The following is a 19,352-nucleotide window of genomic DNA, read 5'->3' as shown; positions in this document are numbered from 1 at the left end:
TGGGAATTTCTCCATCTGTTCCTCACTGGCGTCCCCTTTGTTACTGGATTCCAGTTAATTCTAGATGTAGTCAAGTTGGACACCAAGAATGGCCATCACAAAGAGAATGAACTAATTGAAAAAAAGGGTCTTAATGTAGGCAGATTCCTCACTTCCAATGAGAGGTTTTTTGTAGGAAAACCTGGCTTCTGATTCAGGTGGGGGCACTGTGCTCTCAGCCAAGTAGAATACAGAGGAGAGGCACCCACGGTGAAAATCACCAGCCAGTGTAATCACGTTCTGCGATGCAGTGGAGACTCTATAGGTATTAAGTGTTTTGTAAGCAGATTTCATGCTTGTTATTTAATGAAAATATCTAAGATCCATGAAAATCCTGCAGCTGCTGGGCGTGGTGGTGTACACCTTTAATCCCAGCACTTAAGAGGCCAAGGCAGGCAGATCTCTGGGAGTTCAAGGTCAGCCTGGTCTATAATGTGAGTCCAGGACAGCCAAGGCTGTTACACAGAGAAATCTTGAAGGGAGGGAGGGAGGGAGGGAGGGAGGGAGAGAGAGAGAGAGAGAGAGAGAGAGAGAGAGAGAGAGAGAGAGAGAGAGAGAGAGAGAGGGAGAGAGTTGGTCCCAAGGGGTCTCTCCATATGTACCGGTTTGTCTGCCTGTCACTCAGGCAGTCAGCTTTCCCCACCTCGTGCCCATGCCCAAAAGACTGCCCCTCTGTTTTCTATGAGGTAAATGCTCTTGTATGTTCTAGGTAGAAATCACAAAGTATATGAGCTCCTTCCTCATAATGAAAGGTTTTCTCAGTGACGTGTCACTATGCAAAAGCATATAGGCAGAACTGTTTGCTCACTTGCCGCAAGCATTTGAGATGTGAACCCTGGGTGACTCTTTTCCTTACGTGAGGAGGAAGAGGAAGCACATCTTTCTTCTTCCCTGGGAAGGTCCACTTCATGTGTTAATCATACTGAATGAGAGGAGAGACCATTACCCAAATTTTTAGTCGAATTAAACAAGCTTTATTTTCTCTTAGACAAGATTGTCTCTCTAAAGTGAGTTTTGAAAGAACATTGAACATAGGAGAACGTGGGCTCTTTATTGCTTTAAAAACCTGCAAGGCTAGGGAGTTCCAAAGGTTGGGAGATTTCCAGAGGAATTTTTGTTATGTAGGAACTTGGCAGAACATCTCAAATTATTTGGCAGAACACTTTATGTCATCAGGATAGGTGTAGGTCAAGCCTCACTCAGGTACAGACCAAGTTCCATATTACTCAGTTCCAGGAAGTCTCAAGTTATGGTCTGGTCAAATCCTAAGACATAAAAACTTATATTTTATAGAAAACAAAAACCAAACTTATTTTGACTTTGTAACAAGATGCACACTGATCTTAAGGTGGAGTCAGGATGGTTTATCACATGGCCATCTAAAAAAACAAAACAAAACAAACAAAAAACTCCTTGTCCTATACAATGCCAGCAGAGTTTCCTTGTTAAAATTCAGAGCGATTCAACAGTTAAGTGTATATGTTTCATTTAATACCCCCCATGATAAAGGATTTCGGAGATTCCTATTTCAATATACTGAAAAGGAATGTTTTGGAATTCTTGAATTAGTCCTTGTACCTAGCTAATGTTTATTACAAATGCGTCAATTTATACCGTTGTTGGGAGTTGGTCTGATGGTATATATTTTAGTGCTAATTACTGTCTTCCAAAATCTGGTCCCTGCCCTTCTAGTTTAAACCTTGTTTCATGTACTTTAAAGTAATTGGTTAATAAAAATGCTGAAGTTTGAGATTTGGCAGAAGAAAGGGAGGTGGAGTTTGTGGGTCCCAGGCTGGGGTCAAAAGATCATGAGGGAGAGGAGGAGGAGGAGGAGGAAGAGGAGGAAATGGGCCAATGCCATGGCTTAGCATGGGAAAGGAGCACATGGCTAGGTCAGCATGGATGAGGAGGCGGAGAACATTAACAGTTATTTTGGGATCATAGATGGAACGCATCCTGAGGTGGAGCTGGGAGGTAAAATGAGTTTAGGAAGTTAATATCTGCCGTGCCCCAGGTAATGTCTTGTTCTACACACACACACACACACACACACACACACACACACACACACACACACACACGGTGTCTGTGTTTTTATTTGATTGATAGGGGTTTAAAGAACTTCACCATAATAATTATAGCCTAATAATAAACATTTATTAGGCATACCATTTAAACTAGCCCCAACATACCTAAGTATTTTAAATGACTTTGTAAAACTTATCTACATTTTCTTGTGTGTAATATTTCTTTTCCCAGGAGTGGCACAGAATCAGAGATACCGTGCACAGCCCACAGACTTGCAAGTGTTTCTACCATATTTCAGATAGTTGCTCATCTGTCCCTTTCTAGTCTATTTTTTCTTTTCTCTCTCTCTCTCTCTTTGCTCTTTCCCCTAGGTTCCTTCTAGTGCCACAACTTTATATAATATTTAAAGAAGTAGATAACACCTGTGTCGGTTTTTTTTCTTTTTTAAATCTCTTTTCCTCCAAGTTTGAACTCATATCCACCTAATGATGTCCCTGGGGCGCAGGGGGGCGCTCTTTCATAGTATGTCCAAACAGATTTCTCAGTGGTACTCACTGCCTACCCGCACCTCCACCTAGACCCTCCCTGCAGATGTTGGCGCTCCTGGCAAACTCTCCTCATTAAGAGAATTAGCTGCTCAGGCCTCACCGTCTTCTCCCCCTTTTAAATCAAAACCATATAGACTGCCTTAGCAAGCTCTGTAGAAACCGCCTTGCCGTGGCGCCCCTGGTGTTGCCTGATTGTTTCCGTCAGAAAATCTTGACCACGGCTTAGGGAATCTTCGTGATTTGCGCACCAGCTGCCCCTGTACCCATTCTCTTCCCCAAGCACTACCCACCGTACTTCCTCATCAACATTTCCTGCTTTTAGAACATTCTTTTTCATATTCTGTTGGAGTACTTTGCTCCAGACAAATTATCTGGATTTTTCTTTCTTTCTTTCTTTCTTTCTTTCTTTCTTTCTTTCTTTCTTTCTTTCTTTCTCTCTTTCTTTCTTTCCTTCTCTCTCTTCTTTTTTCTATTATAACGTATTCAGATTACATCCTGACTGTTATTCCCTCTCTTCTCACTCTCCCTCCCTCTTCTGCCCTATCATCCCCGCCCCAGACCTCTGCCATAAGGGGACCTTCTCCCCCACCAATATGGTCTCATCTGGATAGTCTCCTTCCTCTTCCTCTGTGTGCTGCCAGGGCTCCCTCACCAAGGAGAAGTGATTAAATTGGGGGAACCAGAGTTCATGTCAGAGGTAGTCCCTGTCTATTGTACATCTGAACAGCAGGGTCTAGGTTTACTGCATCCATTGTCCTTAATTGGTGCAACTGTTTGTGCAGGAGCCCTGGGTCCAGATCCAGCAGCCTTGATGCCTCCTTGTGGGCCTTCTTTTTCACTCTTTCTGAAGCTACCTCCTCGAGCTGGCTTTATCTCAACAGAAGACATGTCCTCATCTATTTCTTTCTTTTTCTTACCCCAGTTTCTTATATTTTCTATAGTACAATAACATTATAGCATAATTCAAGTATTTATCCCTCCTTCCTCTCTCTCCCAGTCCCCATTCCTCCCTGTTTTCTTTCTCTCTATATCTGTGTTTCTGTGTCTCCAACTATCTGTCTGTCTGACTCTTTCTTCTCTGTCTCTCTGTCTCTGTCTCTGTCTCTCTCTGTCTCTGTGTCTCTGTCTCTCTCTCTCTCTCTCTCTCTCTCTCTCTCTCTCTCTCTCTCTCTCTCTCTCTCATCCTGTCTATTAAGAACAGTGGTTTTATTTTGTCAACTAGTGTGCTAATACCACAGCACACAGCAAATGCCAACAGATGGTTATTTCATGAAAAAAGTTTTTCATAGTTATTTGAAATAGTATATAGATCACAGTATAATTAAATTTCTGTTACTTTTGTACTTCTATAGATAACTAGGTATAGAATTAAAAAATATATGTCAGGTTTTTTTGTTGCTTTTTTGTTTTTTTGTTTTTTTTTTTGGGGGGGGGAGGTTGATGTGTAGACCAGTTTGCTTTGAACTCTCCCATTATTCTCCTTGCCTGTGCCAGCTGAGTGCTGGGACTATGGATATGTGACATCATCTCCACCTCCCCTTTTTAAAGCTTTACTAATACATTACATGCACAGCTGTCGTCAACCCCGCCCTCCAAAGATACCACAGTTTTAAGGTTTTATTGAATCCATGAAATGTACACTACATAAGTTTACAAACTGTTCTTAGTGTTGCTTCAATGCTTTGAAATGCTGTGGATGTTTTTACACCCTAACTCCTCACACCGTAACTATCAAAGCCGCATCATGGCGAGAGACATAGGAGATCACAGGAGAGGATGAGTGAGGGCAAAAGTAACTCCTGCATGAAATGAGAATACAAAGTAAGAGAAAACAGAGTCAGCAGCAATTAAAGAAACATTAACAGGGGGCGGGAAATGGCAGCTGATTTCTTCAAAGGAAGAAAAAGGATTGTGCATGGCCCTCCATGGTTCATCCTCATTGTAACCATGAGGTGGCGCTGTTGTCTTATTAAATTGGTAATCTCAGAAGGGGCGGGACAGGCAAGCGGAGAAGGGAGGAAGGCTGCTACAACCACCGCTTCCCTCTGGTCAGCGCAGGTTTCTAGTTCCGACCAGACGCCCTTTCCTCAAGAGGTGTCTCATTTATGCTCATTAGTAACTTAATCAGGTCACACTGAGTGTCTTGTAATTTCTTCGTTCTCTTTCCCTCCTCCTCTTGTCTCCAGGTGAGTCTCCTGGCCACCTCAAGGGAGCAGGCTGCCACCTGTTCTGGTACCACTCACTCCTCTGGGTGCCATTACAGGTGCCGCTTCCGCCAGGGTGGAGAAAGTTGAGGACGAATTCATCAACAGTTAAAGAGCCTGTGCAGCCTCTGCTGGGACTGGGGTGGGGAATAGGGAGGATAGGGATTGGGACATTTCAAAAAGTGAAGAAAGCAGTCACACTTATTTTCTGGGAACTTGGCTATGATTTCGTAGCCTGGATGCTCAAGAAATCAGGATTTTCAAATAAATGTCTTTCTTGTGATTTGAGAGGCATTTGAGTTTTCCCTGACTCACCCTCACCTGAGACAAGAAGCCAGCTATGAGCACTAGTGATGGAATTTGTAAAATCTTTTTTATTATATATTTATTTATTACTTAGTGTAATTACTTTTCATGTATAGGAGTGTTTTGCCTGCACATATATTGTGTATCACTTGTGTGCCTGGTGCCTGTAGAAAGCAGTAAAGGGTGCTGTATCTCCTGTAAAAGGAGTTACAAGTGGTTGTGAGCCATCATGTGGGTGCTGAGAATGGAACCAACGTCCTCTGGGAGAGCAGTCAGCGCTTTTAACCACTAAAGCTCCATCTCCAGGTCCCTGACCTGAGGCTGATAGCAGTGGCCATGGCTCTGATCTGAAGGATGATAGGTGAACTATAATGGTTGGCAAACAGCAGCACATTTCTTACTGTCCCCAGACCTCACTTTCTAATCATGAAAGGGGGGGTGATAGTGACATCAGTGTAGATCCGTACACTTCATCTATACACTTACCAAAGGCAAAGTTCTTAAAGCAATTACCACAGGGCTTGAGATGCTCAGTAAATGTGACCTGTAAGATTTGCATGTGTGCGCGCTGCCAGTCAAGAGGTCGCAAGAACAGTCTGGCGCCAGATTCCTGTTAGATGCTGACACTGCTGACATTACGTCTCAACAGACGGTAAAGTTCTGAGAAGGTGGGTGGGTGGGCAGTTAATCTCTTAAGAACATATAATATATAATAATATAATATAATAATCTCTTAAGAATATATAAGTATGGCAGCATGTCTTGAATAACAAATTAAAGGCACATCAGTGCTATCAGATCTGCGCAGTTTAATCAAGATATTTAGACATCAGTTGACTCAGCATGATTTGCTGATTTGACTCATTGGCGTTGATATAAAAGGAGATGCTGACACTGTGCTGAGGAATCCTCTGCTGCTGGCGGGGGGTGGGGGAGCCAGGGACTCTGCTTCGGAAGTTACAGCAGGAAGGGAAGACAGTGCGGGGCGGGGGAGGGTGGGTGTCAGCAAAATTAGGAACCAAGACGCAAAAAACAGGTCAAAATGTTAAGTCAATATACATACATGTATATATATATATTTCAGGTTTTATTTCAAGACCCACATCTAATTTGACTGTGACTAGAGCCCCTAGCTAGAGTAAACAGATGCCCTGTAAAAGAAACCCTGAAGAAGCAGGCTAGGAGCTGGTTCTGGAGCCTCGGGACATGGATTCAGTTTTGACCCAGCCAGGAAGATGGAACTTGTCCCTGAGATGGCTGGACTCAGGAAACTCCTCGCACAAGGCTATCCTCAGCTGCTTAATGAATTGAAGGCTAGCCTGGGGTTAGATAAAATAGAAGGAAGATTGAAAGCCTTACTCCAAGTGCAGATTAACTGTAGCTAAGCCCATTGACCAACACTGAATTTCCCCTCACTCAAGCGTCTGCAGTGTGTGAGAAAACCTGCCTCTGGATATGAAGTCTACTGAGGTAGAACAAGTCCCACTTACGATGGGTGTTTTGATCCATATAAAAGATAAGAGGCCCCTAGCTTAGAATTTCAAGAATCGTAGCCTGGAATTTCAGGAGCTGCTATGAACCTGGGACCCAGTCTTCCTGTTTGGCACCTTGACTCTGCAATTTAAATGGGAAATAATGCAATTGGCCTTGCTCATTCATTGGAGAAATATTAGTGTATTTTAACTCTTGCAGATAACAGTTTGAAAGTCATCAAAGACAAAGAAAAATGAAATAAGGAACACTCTTTGGCGTGTTCACTTCTACAGCAGCAACAACCCTTACTGTTTTGTCTTTTAGGGATTTTAAAATGATGAAATTTTGGTATAGCTTGCTCTTTCAGAGTTTGGATAATTTATTTCAATTTTACAAGTAGGACAAGGCCAGGGGAGATGCAGGTGAGGATGAGCTGGGTGCAGCTGTGTGTTTACACATTCCAGTTGGAGTAACTTACACATATGTTGCACTGTGGAGGGTAAAGTTGGACTCCCTCAGCTGTCCTTTCTGCCCTCAAGTTCAGCAGAGAGGACAAGGAGCAATTGCTCTATTTCCTCACCTTCAAGTGCCATCACCCAGGAGGGTGGTGGCAAATGGCTGAAGAATGTCACACGGTGTCCACAAGTGCTAATCTGTCTTCTCACAGAGCAGAGACATTTAGTCTGAGGTGACACGTAGACGTCAACCTCCAGGGTGCAGCAAGCAAGGATAGATTAAATTGGAGGCCCAGAAGACACTGGGAGTTTAGTCAAAAGTGGCCCATTTTTACCTTTTGGCAGAGAAACGTTGAGTTAAGCTTGAGTCTGTCTGGGACACAGAAGAGATTGCACTATGGAGTTGCATGTCCTCAACCAGAAAATATGTCTACAGACTGTGTCTGCGGTCAGCCCTCGCCACGGTGATAACCCACAGAACACAGTGCTCATAGGACTCTGCTGCCACACACAGCCGGCAGAAGAGTGTGATGGAGGCTCAGGCTGGGGCTGGGGGGTGGGAGGGGATCAGGCTCGGAGGAGGCTGAGAGCCTTGGACATCCAGCCCTGATATGTGGCTCTGTGATTGGCTAGTCAACCTTGCACTCTCTCAGCCAGGCTTCTGCCGCCTGTGCTGGCTCGCTGTTCTTTGTCTGTTCTTCCCTCCTCTCTGCCTCATTCACTTCCTTCTCCTTCATGTTTTTGCAGTGCTGGGGATCGACCCAGGGTCTTTGAGCTACGTCTCCAGTCCTTTTTGTCTGTATGCTGAGAGGTCTTGCTAAGTTGCCCAGGCAGTAGCCCGGGCTGGCCTTCACCCTGCTCTATAGTCCAGGTAGGCTTTGAACTTGTAATCCATCTTTTTCAGCTCCCTGAGTAGCTGGGGTTCCTGACATATGCAATTATGACTAGTTTCATTTTCTCTTATTTTCTTTTAAGGGCCACCTATATGGCCTCTTTTAAAAAGCCCCTTTTGATGTTTTGACCCCAGTGGGCATTCTGTTTATCTCTGCTCTCAAGGGTTTGGCTTATAATCATGCCTGCTGTTGTTCTTACAGCCCCCTCTCACGGTGGGCCCAGGTCTCTGCAGGCAGAGGTCTGTATGTTTTATGTCTGTAGCTTCACAACTAACACAGCACCCACACGACGTCATCTCTGGATGGGTGTTTGACAATGGATGCATTAGCATAAATAGATGATTGGCTAATGGAAAGCAAACAACGGTTGTTTTACAATATTTGTTATCTATTTACTCAACTGCCTCTTTTTTAGCCCTGCTTGTGTGCCGCCTGCTGTGAAGGGCACTGGGATAAAAGACAGTGTGACAGTGGTTTTTTTCCCCTTCTTTTCCCCAAGACAGAGTTACTCTATGTAGCTTGTCTTTCTTGGACTCACTTTGTAGATGAGGCTGGCCTAGAATTCACAGAGATCTGCCTGCATCTGACTCCCCACGTGCTAGGATTACAGGCATGGGACACTGCGCCCAGCTACGACAGTGTTTCTGACCAGATAATGTTTGAAATCTCTTTTGGGGGTGAAAGACAAATAGTGAAAATCAGATTTATATATTAATTTTTTAAAACAGAAAGTTATTCTTAAATTTAATCTTTTGTATGCAATTTCCAATGTTTAATTAGTTTAATTAGTAAAACTAAGAAAGTGGATCTAATTTATTCTTTGTACTATTCCAAGATGTATGACAGCAAGTCTTTGCTTTAGCAGCAGAGACGCAAATCCTGGGGTTTCTTGCAAGGTGTGGGGTATTCAGATTCTCCCTGTGTTGCCATGGACAGCTGCTCCACAGTGCACTACACTGCTATAGAGAGGAGCGCACATACACATGCATATGCATACACGAGTAAACACACACATGTGCAAAAACACATGAACACATACGCAGATACAAATACACACAGATTTGTAGACATACACAGTGCATACATACAAACTCATGTATGTATGCACACATACAGAGATACATATGTATAATTAGATGCACATGTACACATAAGCACACACATGTGCACATTAACACATGTATACATATACTCACATGTGCACATACATACACACACATGTATGTACACACTCATATGGAGTGGTGGCCTTCACCACTGTCAGCCTAGCAGGGCAATAGTGTCTCAGCCATTTTCTCACAGAGTGAAACCCAGCAGAGATCAAAAAGGGAAGCAGAAGTCCAGTGCGCAGCAAGCTTTGATTTCAGTGTTTGCCTATCTCTTGGGCTTGGGGTCAGTGTCTGTTAGAATTTCCTCAGGTTTCTCCATGTGATGCAAGCTATTAATGACCTGAAATAGTCAACAGGCATGTTATTGAGGTCAGATGTCAGCATTTTGTAAAGATCAGAGGCTACCACAAAAGGATTCGTCCGAGACAACGGTGATTGCCTTCCATAAGGAGGGAATTGAGAGACACGTGGCCAGAAGACCAGAGAGATGGCCAGAGGCCACTTGGCCAGTGTGTGCCTCTAGTCGGGAGGACACTAGTCATCCAGAAACAGAGTAAACTCAATGCTATCAAGGAAGCAGGATACGTTTCCTGCACTGAGTAGAAATTAATACTCTAGGATGTCATGGAACACTTAAGGTATTTTACTTAAAGATTATTTTTCATATCTTCAGAATGGTTTTTAAGATGACAGAAGACAGTTCAGGGGTCTCCTGGTTCCATGATGCACCCAGCAAGGGTGCTGGCCTTGATTATTCCACAGAAACAGATGTCAGTCCTGCTGTAGCTGATGTGCTGTGTCTTCCCTTCGGGGGCACGGGAGCAGTTGCTGTCTCCTCTTACAAGGTGCACAGCTAGCAGGTACAGGATGCAGAGGAGAGTCAGAAGAGGATGGTGAGAAACCTCAGTGTGACTGTAAAGTGTGCAGACAATAGCCCAGGTCAATCCCTCATCCTCCAGCCGCCTCACCTTTCCTGTCTTCTTTTTAGTACAAATCCATCTCATCTGACACTTCTGGGTACCATTTTCCAAAGATGTGGAACAAACACACCAGGGACTTTAGTCTGTTAGTCTGGAATATAGAAGTCTACAAAACCGGCTTGGGAAATGACAGTTAAGGTCGTTTTGGACATGATAATTATAGATCACACGCTGGCCAGCATTTATGCAGGCCAGGTGTTATGTTTGAGAGCAGAAGGACTCTTTCTGGAACACATGTCTAGGGAAGGCCTCAGAATGAGCATGTAGCACAGCATAGGGCCACGTCCTCATTTTAATGGCATCTCCTGAAACTGTGGCATTCTCCTGTGAAGAATAATAAAGGGCCAGAAACATGGCTCTCTTTTAATCCTCAGCATCTGGGAATACTTCACTCAATGGGCAATGGAGCTTTACAGATGATGCGCTGATTATTCCTTATTAACACCGTGATGTAGCCTGGCATGGTGGCACATGCCTTTAATCCCAGCACTCTGGAGGCAGAGGCAGTGTTGAAGGTTTGTGGGTGTGTTGGTGTTACCCTCCTTCCACTGGAAAGATCAGATGTAAAGTGAGTAAATAAATTAATTAAAATTTACTCTATATTCTTAGCCATCAGGGAAATGCAAATAAAAAAAATCCTCTGAGATTCCATTTTACACCCATCAGAATGGCTAAGACCAAAAACTCAAGTGACTGCACATGCTGGAGAGGATGTGGAGAAAGGGGCACACTCCTCCACTGCTGATGGGAGGGCAAGCATACAACCACTTTGGAAATCAACTTTCAGGTTTCTCAGAAAATTGGGAATAGTTCTACTCAAGACGCAGCTATACCACTCCTGGGTATATACCCAAAAGGTGCTCCACCATACCACAAGAACACCTGTTTAACTATGTTCATAGCAGCTTCATTCTCAATTGCCTTAATTGATTTTTCAGATGTAAATAAAGGTACATACTTTGAGATACTAGAATAGCTCAGATTATTCAGAAAGGTTAGACAATATAACCATAGGAATCTTAAAGGATGACAGGCTCTCCTGGCTATTGTTAGAGAAAGGGAGGTGAAGTCAGAAGGAAGCTCAGCAAGATGCTTTATCATGTGCCTTGAAGATGTAAAGATCCAGCCATGAGCCATAGGATGCTAGTGGCTTCTGGATCCGGAGAAGCCAGACAGACAAATGCAAACTTAGAGCCAACCATGAAAACCGCCTGATGACTGACTTCAGTGCAAGGAGAGTCTTGTGTGACTTCTGACCTACAGAACTGTGAGACAATAAAGTAAGTGTGCACTGTTTTAAGGCACTAGTTTTGTTGTAAGTTGTTATGGAAGCAATAGGGAATTTATAGAGGAATGCATTATAAACCTCTAACTGACTTGAGTCTGGCTTATAGGACCTGGGCGGTTCTCATTCGACAGTAAAGCTCAGTTGAAGGGAATTAACCTTTGCCAAGTTAGAACCTACTGTTTGCCTCTGTTTTTGATGTTTTATACAGCTGTAGTCAGAGAAAAAATATTTTCCCTTTTTTGTGTTTGTATTTGGCATGTTGTCTTCAACGTGGTGTAACATATACGAGAATTCCATTCCTTTTTACTGCTGAATAATATTCTACCAGGTGTGTATATACCTTTTTTGTGTCCATTCCTCTGTTGACAGACACTGAGATTGTTTACACTTAACAAACAGAATTTTGGCTAATGCTTACTTCAACTGCTTGCGTGTGTATCTAGAAGAATTTGTGTATCATTTGGCAGTTACCTGTTCAGCGTTTTGAGGGCCCAGCAAACCCTGAGCCCTAATGGCTGAACCATTTTATCCTCTTGAAAGCAGTGTATGAGGTTTTTCATGTCTTTTTCATGTCACCTTAGCGGCTGCTGATTCTTTATTAATTTCTTGTTATGGTTCACATAAGTGAACTTTGAACTTATAACAGTTTGAAAACATTGACTGCAGTAAGTGGGAACCACTTGTCTTTTTCTTATGTTATGAATTCTTCCTGCCTTCCAGTATCCCTTGACCCTGTGCATATTAAACTGCTGTTAGAATCTGGATACTACTCTCAATTATTCCCTGATCGCGGGGCTTACAAATCTTGTCCTTTTTTGTAAGAGCCGAGTCATCGAGGAGTGACTTGACGAGGAAGGCAGTGTAGAAGGAGGAAAGGTACAGTTTATAATGGAGAACAAAGGAGTGTTTGCAAGGAGTTATAGGCTTATAAAGGGTGCCAAGGGTCATTGCAAGGAGGACAATATGGGAACAGAGGAAATGAGTTCTACATGAAGGTCAGCGGGCCCAGAAGAGCCGTGGCTCAGAGCCACCGTGCTCTCAGCCAGTGGCTGCATGATGGGACAGAGCACCTAGGTTTGGAGGAGCTCGCTCCTAAGGCCCTGCTGCAGCGGGGAGTCCACTTCCCACCAACCTCATCTGCACAGCTGGTCAGATGTCAGTACTCAGTACCTGGGCCCAGGGGCATGCTCGTTGGTGAAGTTTAGAAAAGCTAAAGAAAGCTATTCTTTCAGTGTTATTTTTTTTTCCTAAGCAGATGCTCTTCATCAAAATGTTATACTCCATGAGCAACAGAAAAGATGAATGCATTACGGAAGAGCATTCCCCACTGTCGCTAGGCTAGACTATCAAAGAAAGTCCCTCCTCCCTCTCTTTCTCTCTGTGTGTCTGTTTCTCTGTCTCTGTCATCTGTCTGTCTGTCTGTCTGTCTCTCTCTCTCTGCATGTGTACACCACACGTCTGTACTGAATGTCTTCCTCAGTCATTCTCTATCTTGGTTTTTGAGACAGAGTCTGGCACGGCACCTGGAGATCAATGACAAGGCCAGTCTAGCTGGCCAGTGAGCTCCAGGGATCTGCCTGGTTTTGCTTCTGTGAAACTGGAGCTGCAGATGCTTGCTAAGCGTAGGCACTGAGCACCTTACCTAAGCTCCTCATGGAGCACTGGGAACACGCGACCTACTGAATCATCTTTGCAGCCCCCAGAACCATTAAAAACTAACTTGTAGATGTGCATTAACTGACATAGATGATTATTTAAATCTTCTGACAATTCTGATAAATTACTGGCAAATAAAACAAGTGAATTACAAAAGATAAGGTATCAACTTATAACACTTATCTCTATAGTCATATTTGTCTATATTATATGGCCACACATTTAGCTCTTTGCGTCTCTCTTCATTCACTTTTTGTTTATATCTTCTTTGTTTTTGTTTTCTTTTATGTGTATATGTGAGTGCCTGCATGTATGTCTGTGCACCACGTGCATGCAGTGCCCAGAGAAGAGTGTTGGGTCTGAAGTTACAGATGGTGTGAGCTATCAGGTGGGACTGAGCCTGGGTCCTGGGACTGAGCCTGGGTCCTCTGGAAAAGCAGCAGATACTCTTTCATAACCTCTGAGCCATCTCTCCAGCTTCCTCTGTCTGAATATTTAAACACCCTATACATCTATGTGTGTATACTTTTGCAATCTAATAAAGAAAAAACATTACTATTGATTTTTAGTGAGGCAAATTTGAGCAATTTTATGTTATTGTTATATTTTTAAGTTAAAATACTTTTAAAAATAAAATTCTTAAGCTAAAATATGTATATTTTAACTGATAAATACTTTTGTATTTATGGTGTGCAAGAAAGTGTTTTGATGTATTCATGCACTGTGAAATAGGATTTTTTAAAAAATAATCTTTTAGATTTATTTGTGTTTTCTAATTTTTACATAGTGATCCTGCATTACAATCTTCATCAGCCACCAGACATTCTGGAAACTTCATCATGGCAGCAACTTCACAAGTCTGATCACAAGGAAAAATGTATTCCTTGCACGTATGTTGCATTATACCCACATCTCCACATACTCAGAATATTATCTATAAAACCTATTGTAAATTCCTTGAGACCAGCAATGCATAACTCCACAATGGCTCAGCAATGACAAATCCTACTAGTTTGCCCATAAGAAATTGAGTGTTATTGGTTCCCACACTGGACACTTTTCTGTTTTCCATCTTCTTTTTAGCCCAGAGGATTATCAGGCTAAGGCTTCCATGTTGCAGCATTCAGGGAGGTGTCGCCAGCCACGTTCGGAGCCCAGGGTGATGACTGTTGGCTTAGCTATAAAGAACGTTGCTAAGAGCATAGCACGTGCCAAGAAGAATCTGTTTTTACAGAAGTCAGTCACTCAGAAAGGACTCAGAAAAGCTGTGGCTGGTGACCTTAGAGCACTTGGGTATTAGCTCCCTAGGAGGCTCTTTCTGCCTCCTTTACTTCCTTTGTCTTTCCCATTGGAATTTTATGTGCTTGGGGATGGTCCATGCCATAGCATCATGGTGCTCACACAGGCGACATGACTTAATATGTCTATTATGCATGCATTTTTAAAGATCTAAATAAAAGCACAAAGATCACATTTTTATACTGTTATGACAGAGATTAAATATGAACATTTGTAAAGTTAATGTTCAGTTTGACCCAGGGTCTCACTGTGCGGGCCAGGTGGACTTCACACTCGTGATCCTGCTGCCTCAGCCTCCTGATTGCTAGAATTTCAGGCAATAGTCACCACTCCTGGCTTTAAAAGTAGTTTTTGAAGTTAGTTTTGAAATATAGAGGCTGAGTTAGAGTGGGTAGTCTTTCTGTCTGTCTGAATGTTCCCACCAAAAAGGGCTAAACGGGAAACCAGCACAGATCTGATATCAGGTCATAGATTGAAAAACATTTTTGAAACGAGAAGTACACAAAAACAAGTTTGGCCAGACTCTACACATTTCACACACCACATTAGAACAATGTAAGTAAAGAATACTTTCAACCCAGAGGACTGAAACAAATAGAACCCAGAAGTGTTATGGTTAGTAAAAGATTTAGCAAGTTCTTCTAAGGGGCTTGTTGAAGTGTATGTCCCACACCACAGTTCTCACGTTCACCTAAAGCAAGATTTCTTAGACAATATCTACAGCTAAGAAACCCACCAAACAATCATCGAACAGGAACCCATATATGCATCTTTTAAATGTGTCACCTCTGAAGATCCCCCCCGGCCCTGGAGACAGGGTCTGACTCTGTAGTCTATGCTAGCCTGCCTCTGCATCGTTAGTGCTGCGAGAACAGCACCCTGCTCAAGCACTGCAGTATTACTCCAAAAAAAGGTCTCAAAATGATTTTTAAAACATTTTATTAATTTATACACAAGAAAAGAAGGCCGGAGTTCTGCCCTGTACTGAAAACTGTTTTTCTCTTCTCACATTTTTTTTCTTGACTGTAATCTGATGTCTTCTTTCCTGGTCATGTTACATTAGTTGGACTCAGGAAATAAAATATTTTGGGAAGTAATAAGGAACACCCGTGCACAGTCCACATGAGCTTTGGCCCTCCTGTGACTCTGCTGCGTTCTGCGAGGTCCTGCAGATGATCCTCTCTTCTCCCCTAAGAACAAAATGGCCAAGGATGGCGACAACAATGACTTACCTTATTGACTAATGGACTGTCTGCGTCAATGAGCAAATACTTATTGATGACCTACGATGTATAGAGCGGCAGGAACACGATGGTGATACGGAAAGCCAGGTCCTTGACTTCACGGGAAATCTCCATCATCAGAGTTGGCTGAGTGCCGCGGAGTGGATAACATGGCCGCATCGGCTGTTTTCTTTCTCTTCCTGGAGTGGGTCTCTTTAAACGCTGAAGGTTTTCACTTGAGCCTGTGTGGTGTGGAGTTTATGACTGTTACGTGCAGCAAATGTGCTCTTAAAACTTCACCTAAATATACAGTGGATGTACAGAGAGAGGATAATGTGGATGGAGCCCACAGCCTACAGAATAGAGTAGAAAGCATACATCCCACATCGGGTTTGGGGACTGTGCTCTTGGCTTCTCTCTCTTACCTTTCTTTCGATATTAGCAGCCCATCTCAATTTTTCTCATGGTAAATGATCACCCAAGATGGATTTGGTAGAGATCTGTGACATTTCTAATGTGACATTGCCCTCCTGACCAAATCAACCTATACATATTACCCGCTGTTCTTGCTCCCGTGGGAAGAGCCGATCAACCTGCCTCTTGTCGGGGTTCTGTGTTCACATATCTGTTTCTTTGTGGGTTTTTCTAACTACACCACATAGTTTCATTTGGTACATTCAAGATCTCATGGCTTAAAGCTTAGGACCATGGTATGTCAATGCGAACAGGCACAGATGCTGACCGGTTTCATTTTCTTGTTTCAGTATGAAGTCCGTGGAGTAGAGGGTTCTTCAGGAGAAGTTTCTAAACTTGACAACACAAAAACACAATGTCAACACCCCCGAGGCCCATGAGGTTATTTAATAATATTTTGTTATACAAGTAGAATGCTTTTAATTTTTTCTCGGAACAAAAAAACCATTAACTTCAATTTTTTTTTCTGTTCTAAAACTGACTCTGAGAAGGAATTCATTTCCCTTTACAGCGGTATCTGTAATTCTCATGTACACCTTGTGTCACAGAGCAAACATAATATTCTTTTTTTTTTTTTTTTACATATGATGATTATACAATTTATTTTTTGAAGCAGGCCAGATATACAGGAGAACAGCAATGTAAAAATGACTTGCCTTGCTTGCTGCCTGTGTTTAGAAAGGTTGACATAAGCAGCAGTTGACCAGACACGCCCAACAGTAACACGTTAATTTCGCCACTCAGCAGAGTATCAACACAAATACTTTAATTTAAGAGTAAGAAAACATTAGGCAAATTCCACCCTACAAACAGAACTCTCCACCTATAACAGAAAGGCCCTCAGTCATTCTGGTCGTCGTCCCAGTCTTTCTTCCCACTTGGAGGTTTGGGTCCGCCAGCTGGTTTTGCCATGATGATCTGATCCACTCTAAGTACAGTGACTGCAGCATTAGTGGCCAATTTAATAGCCCAGTATTTTCCCAAGTAAGTATCTAAAATACTTGCTTCTAACATATCCTTTACAGCAGGAACTTCAGCCTCAATATCCAACCCCACATTTTTGTTTCCTTCTTGGTGCACTGCATAGAGTTTAGAGATAACTTCATTGGCCTTCACGCCAGAATTTTCTGCCAGTGCCCGTGGAATAGCTTCAAATGCTTCAGCAAACTTCTTAATAGCATATTGTTCAAGTCCAGGACAGGTCTCTCCATATGACGTGATTTGTTTAGCCAGTTCAATTTCTGTTGCTCCACCTCCAGGTACAAGACGCTTATCCCTTGTGAGAACTTTGAAAGTATTGACTCCATCGTCTACTGCCCTTTCTATATCATCCATCAGATTGTCTGTAGAACCTCTAAGAACTATAGTAGAAATGGCACCATCTTCTTTTTCATGTTTAAAAACAACCACCTGTGTGTCTCCAACTTCTGAGAGGTAAACACTGTCACAATGTCCCATTTCTTCAAGGACAGGAGGAGTCAATTTAGGAAGAGCTGTGGCACCAACTGTTTTACAGAGTCGTCTGAGATCCCACTTCGAGTTCAGCCTCACCAGCATGATATTGTACTTGTTAGCATAATGAAGAGCCATGTCTGCTACTTTGCCGCCTGTTACTATGACATTTGCACCAGTGCTAGCAATCGCTTTCACTTGTGCATCCATAAGATTTTCTTCTCCTTTACTAAAGTTCATCAGCTCTTCAGCAGTCTTAATCAGTACTGTTCCCTTAGTCTCTGTAATCATGCCATCAAATGGACATGAGTACACAGCTATTTTTGCATCTTTGACAGATGTTACATCACCTTCGGTTTCCTTCTTAAATACCATGCCATGTAATACCGAAGATAAATAGATACCAGAGCCCAGAATCTTACATACTCTGATGTTATCAACATTGAAATTGCCAGAATCAGGAAAAATAGATACACATGCCTGAGCAATAAGCTTGGCCAGAAATGTTTCACTACCGTACTGCTTACTCATTATGGAGGTCCGAAGCAGAGATGACACTTCGTCAACATCTCGAAGGTTGTTTTGCAGAACAACATACCAAGTCAGGAAGAATCTCATGAGCTTTTTTGCAAGCTATTTCATAGCCTGATATCACCTCTGATACTGACAGACCAATCCGCAGAAGTTCTTCAGCTAGTTCCAAAAGAGCACCAGCAAATACCAGAACAAAGTTTGTGCCATCTCCAACCTCCTGTTCTTGCATATGAGAGGCCATCACAATCATCTTTGCAGCAGGATGCTGTACTTCTAGCTCTCTTAAAATAGTTGCTGCATCATTTGTCACGAACAACTTCTCCAGGCGATTGATGACCATTTTATTCATTCCATTTGGTCCATATGCTGTTCGCGTGGTCTGAGCGAGCTCCTTGCAGGCCTGTATATTTCTATACACAGCCTCTTCCAACCCTGAAAAATGTTTTGCTCCATCCTTGAGCATCTGGGCAAAGCCCGGAGCTTTGGGGACGTGAAGCGCCATGGCCAAGTAGCAATCAACCGCTCACGCGCTCGCTCCAAGATCTGGAGGAAGCGGCGTGTACGCACAGCCTAAACATAATATCCTTATAAAATATTTAGTTTTAAAAATATTCATTTTTATTGAAATTTTACAAACATTATGTAAATTAAGAAAAATTTAAGTGAGAGTAAAGATGTGCAAGCACGTTTCATTAAATATCCATGTATGCATGTATGTATTAAAAATGACTATCTCATAGAAAGTTCATTTGGGAGCTAAGAATTCAGATTTAGCTATAAAAATTGGCATTCTCATTTTGTTTTAGCGCTTGTCTATCTGTCCTTAGACAAGCTCAAGAGCACCCCAGAGCTCCAACTTTATCATGGTAAAATCAAGATAATAACTATACGGAATGCACAGAACAGCTGTGATGATCAAAGGAGCCAAGGCTGATGTGAAACCCACTGGAGTGTTACCTGACTTTACTGGGGTCTTTATATTTCAAACAGTTAGCATCGAAGTGCAGCCACAGTTGAGTCATTGTAAATGTTAAGCTGTCTACTCCTTTATTCAATGCTTTAATGCTAATAACTTTGTGGGGTGCACGATTTTCTAAGCTCTACCTTGAAGATGCAGAGATCATGGTGCTAAGAGACACCATCACAGAAGGGTGTGGTGCTCACAATGATCACAACACTCTGGGGCCTGAGGCAGGAGTATTGGCCTATGAATGATACGTTCATTCTGAGAAACACATCAAATGAAATCAAGAGACACTTTCAGAGTCTAGATTCCAATGGGGACTTTTACACTCAAGAATTAGTGTTCTCAAACAAGGCTTTCCTGTGTATCTATTAATTAAAGCAATTTGTTTCACCTTTACCATATGCCAGGCATTGTCACAGATATG

The 19,352-nt window shown here is 42.6% G+C and overlaps 1 protein-coding gene across 1 annotated transcript; it reads right to left on the bottom strand.

Moving 5' to 3' along the window:
• Window positions 1–16,800: 16,800 nt before the first annotated feature.
• LOC127212807 (T-complex protein 1 subunit theta-like) lies at window positions 16,801–18,527 on the bottom strand. The gene is given in 2 exon segments (XM_051172977.1): window positions 16,801–18,006; window positions 18,008–18,527. Coding segments are annotated over 2 exon segments (1,647 nt in total). The 5' UTR covers window positions 18,464–18,527; the 3' UTR covers window positions 16,801–16,815.
• Window positions 18,528–19,352: the final 825 nt, after the last annotated feature.

This window comes from Acomys russatus, chromosome 31 (genome assembly GCF_903995435.1).
Source record: "Acomys russatus chromosome 31, mAcoRus1.1, whole genome shotgun sequence".
NCBI classification, from domain to species: domain Eukaryota; kingdom Metazoa; phylum Chordata; class Mammalia; order Rodentia; family Muridae; genus Acomys; species Acomys russatus.
This window is presented reverse-complemented; position numbering and strand designations above follow the sequence as displayed.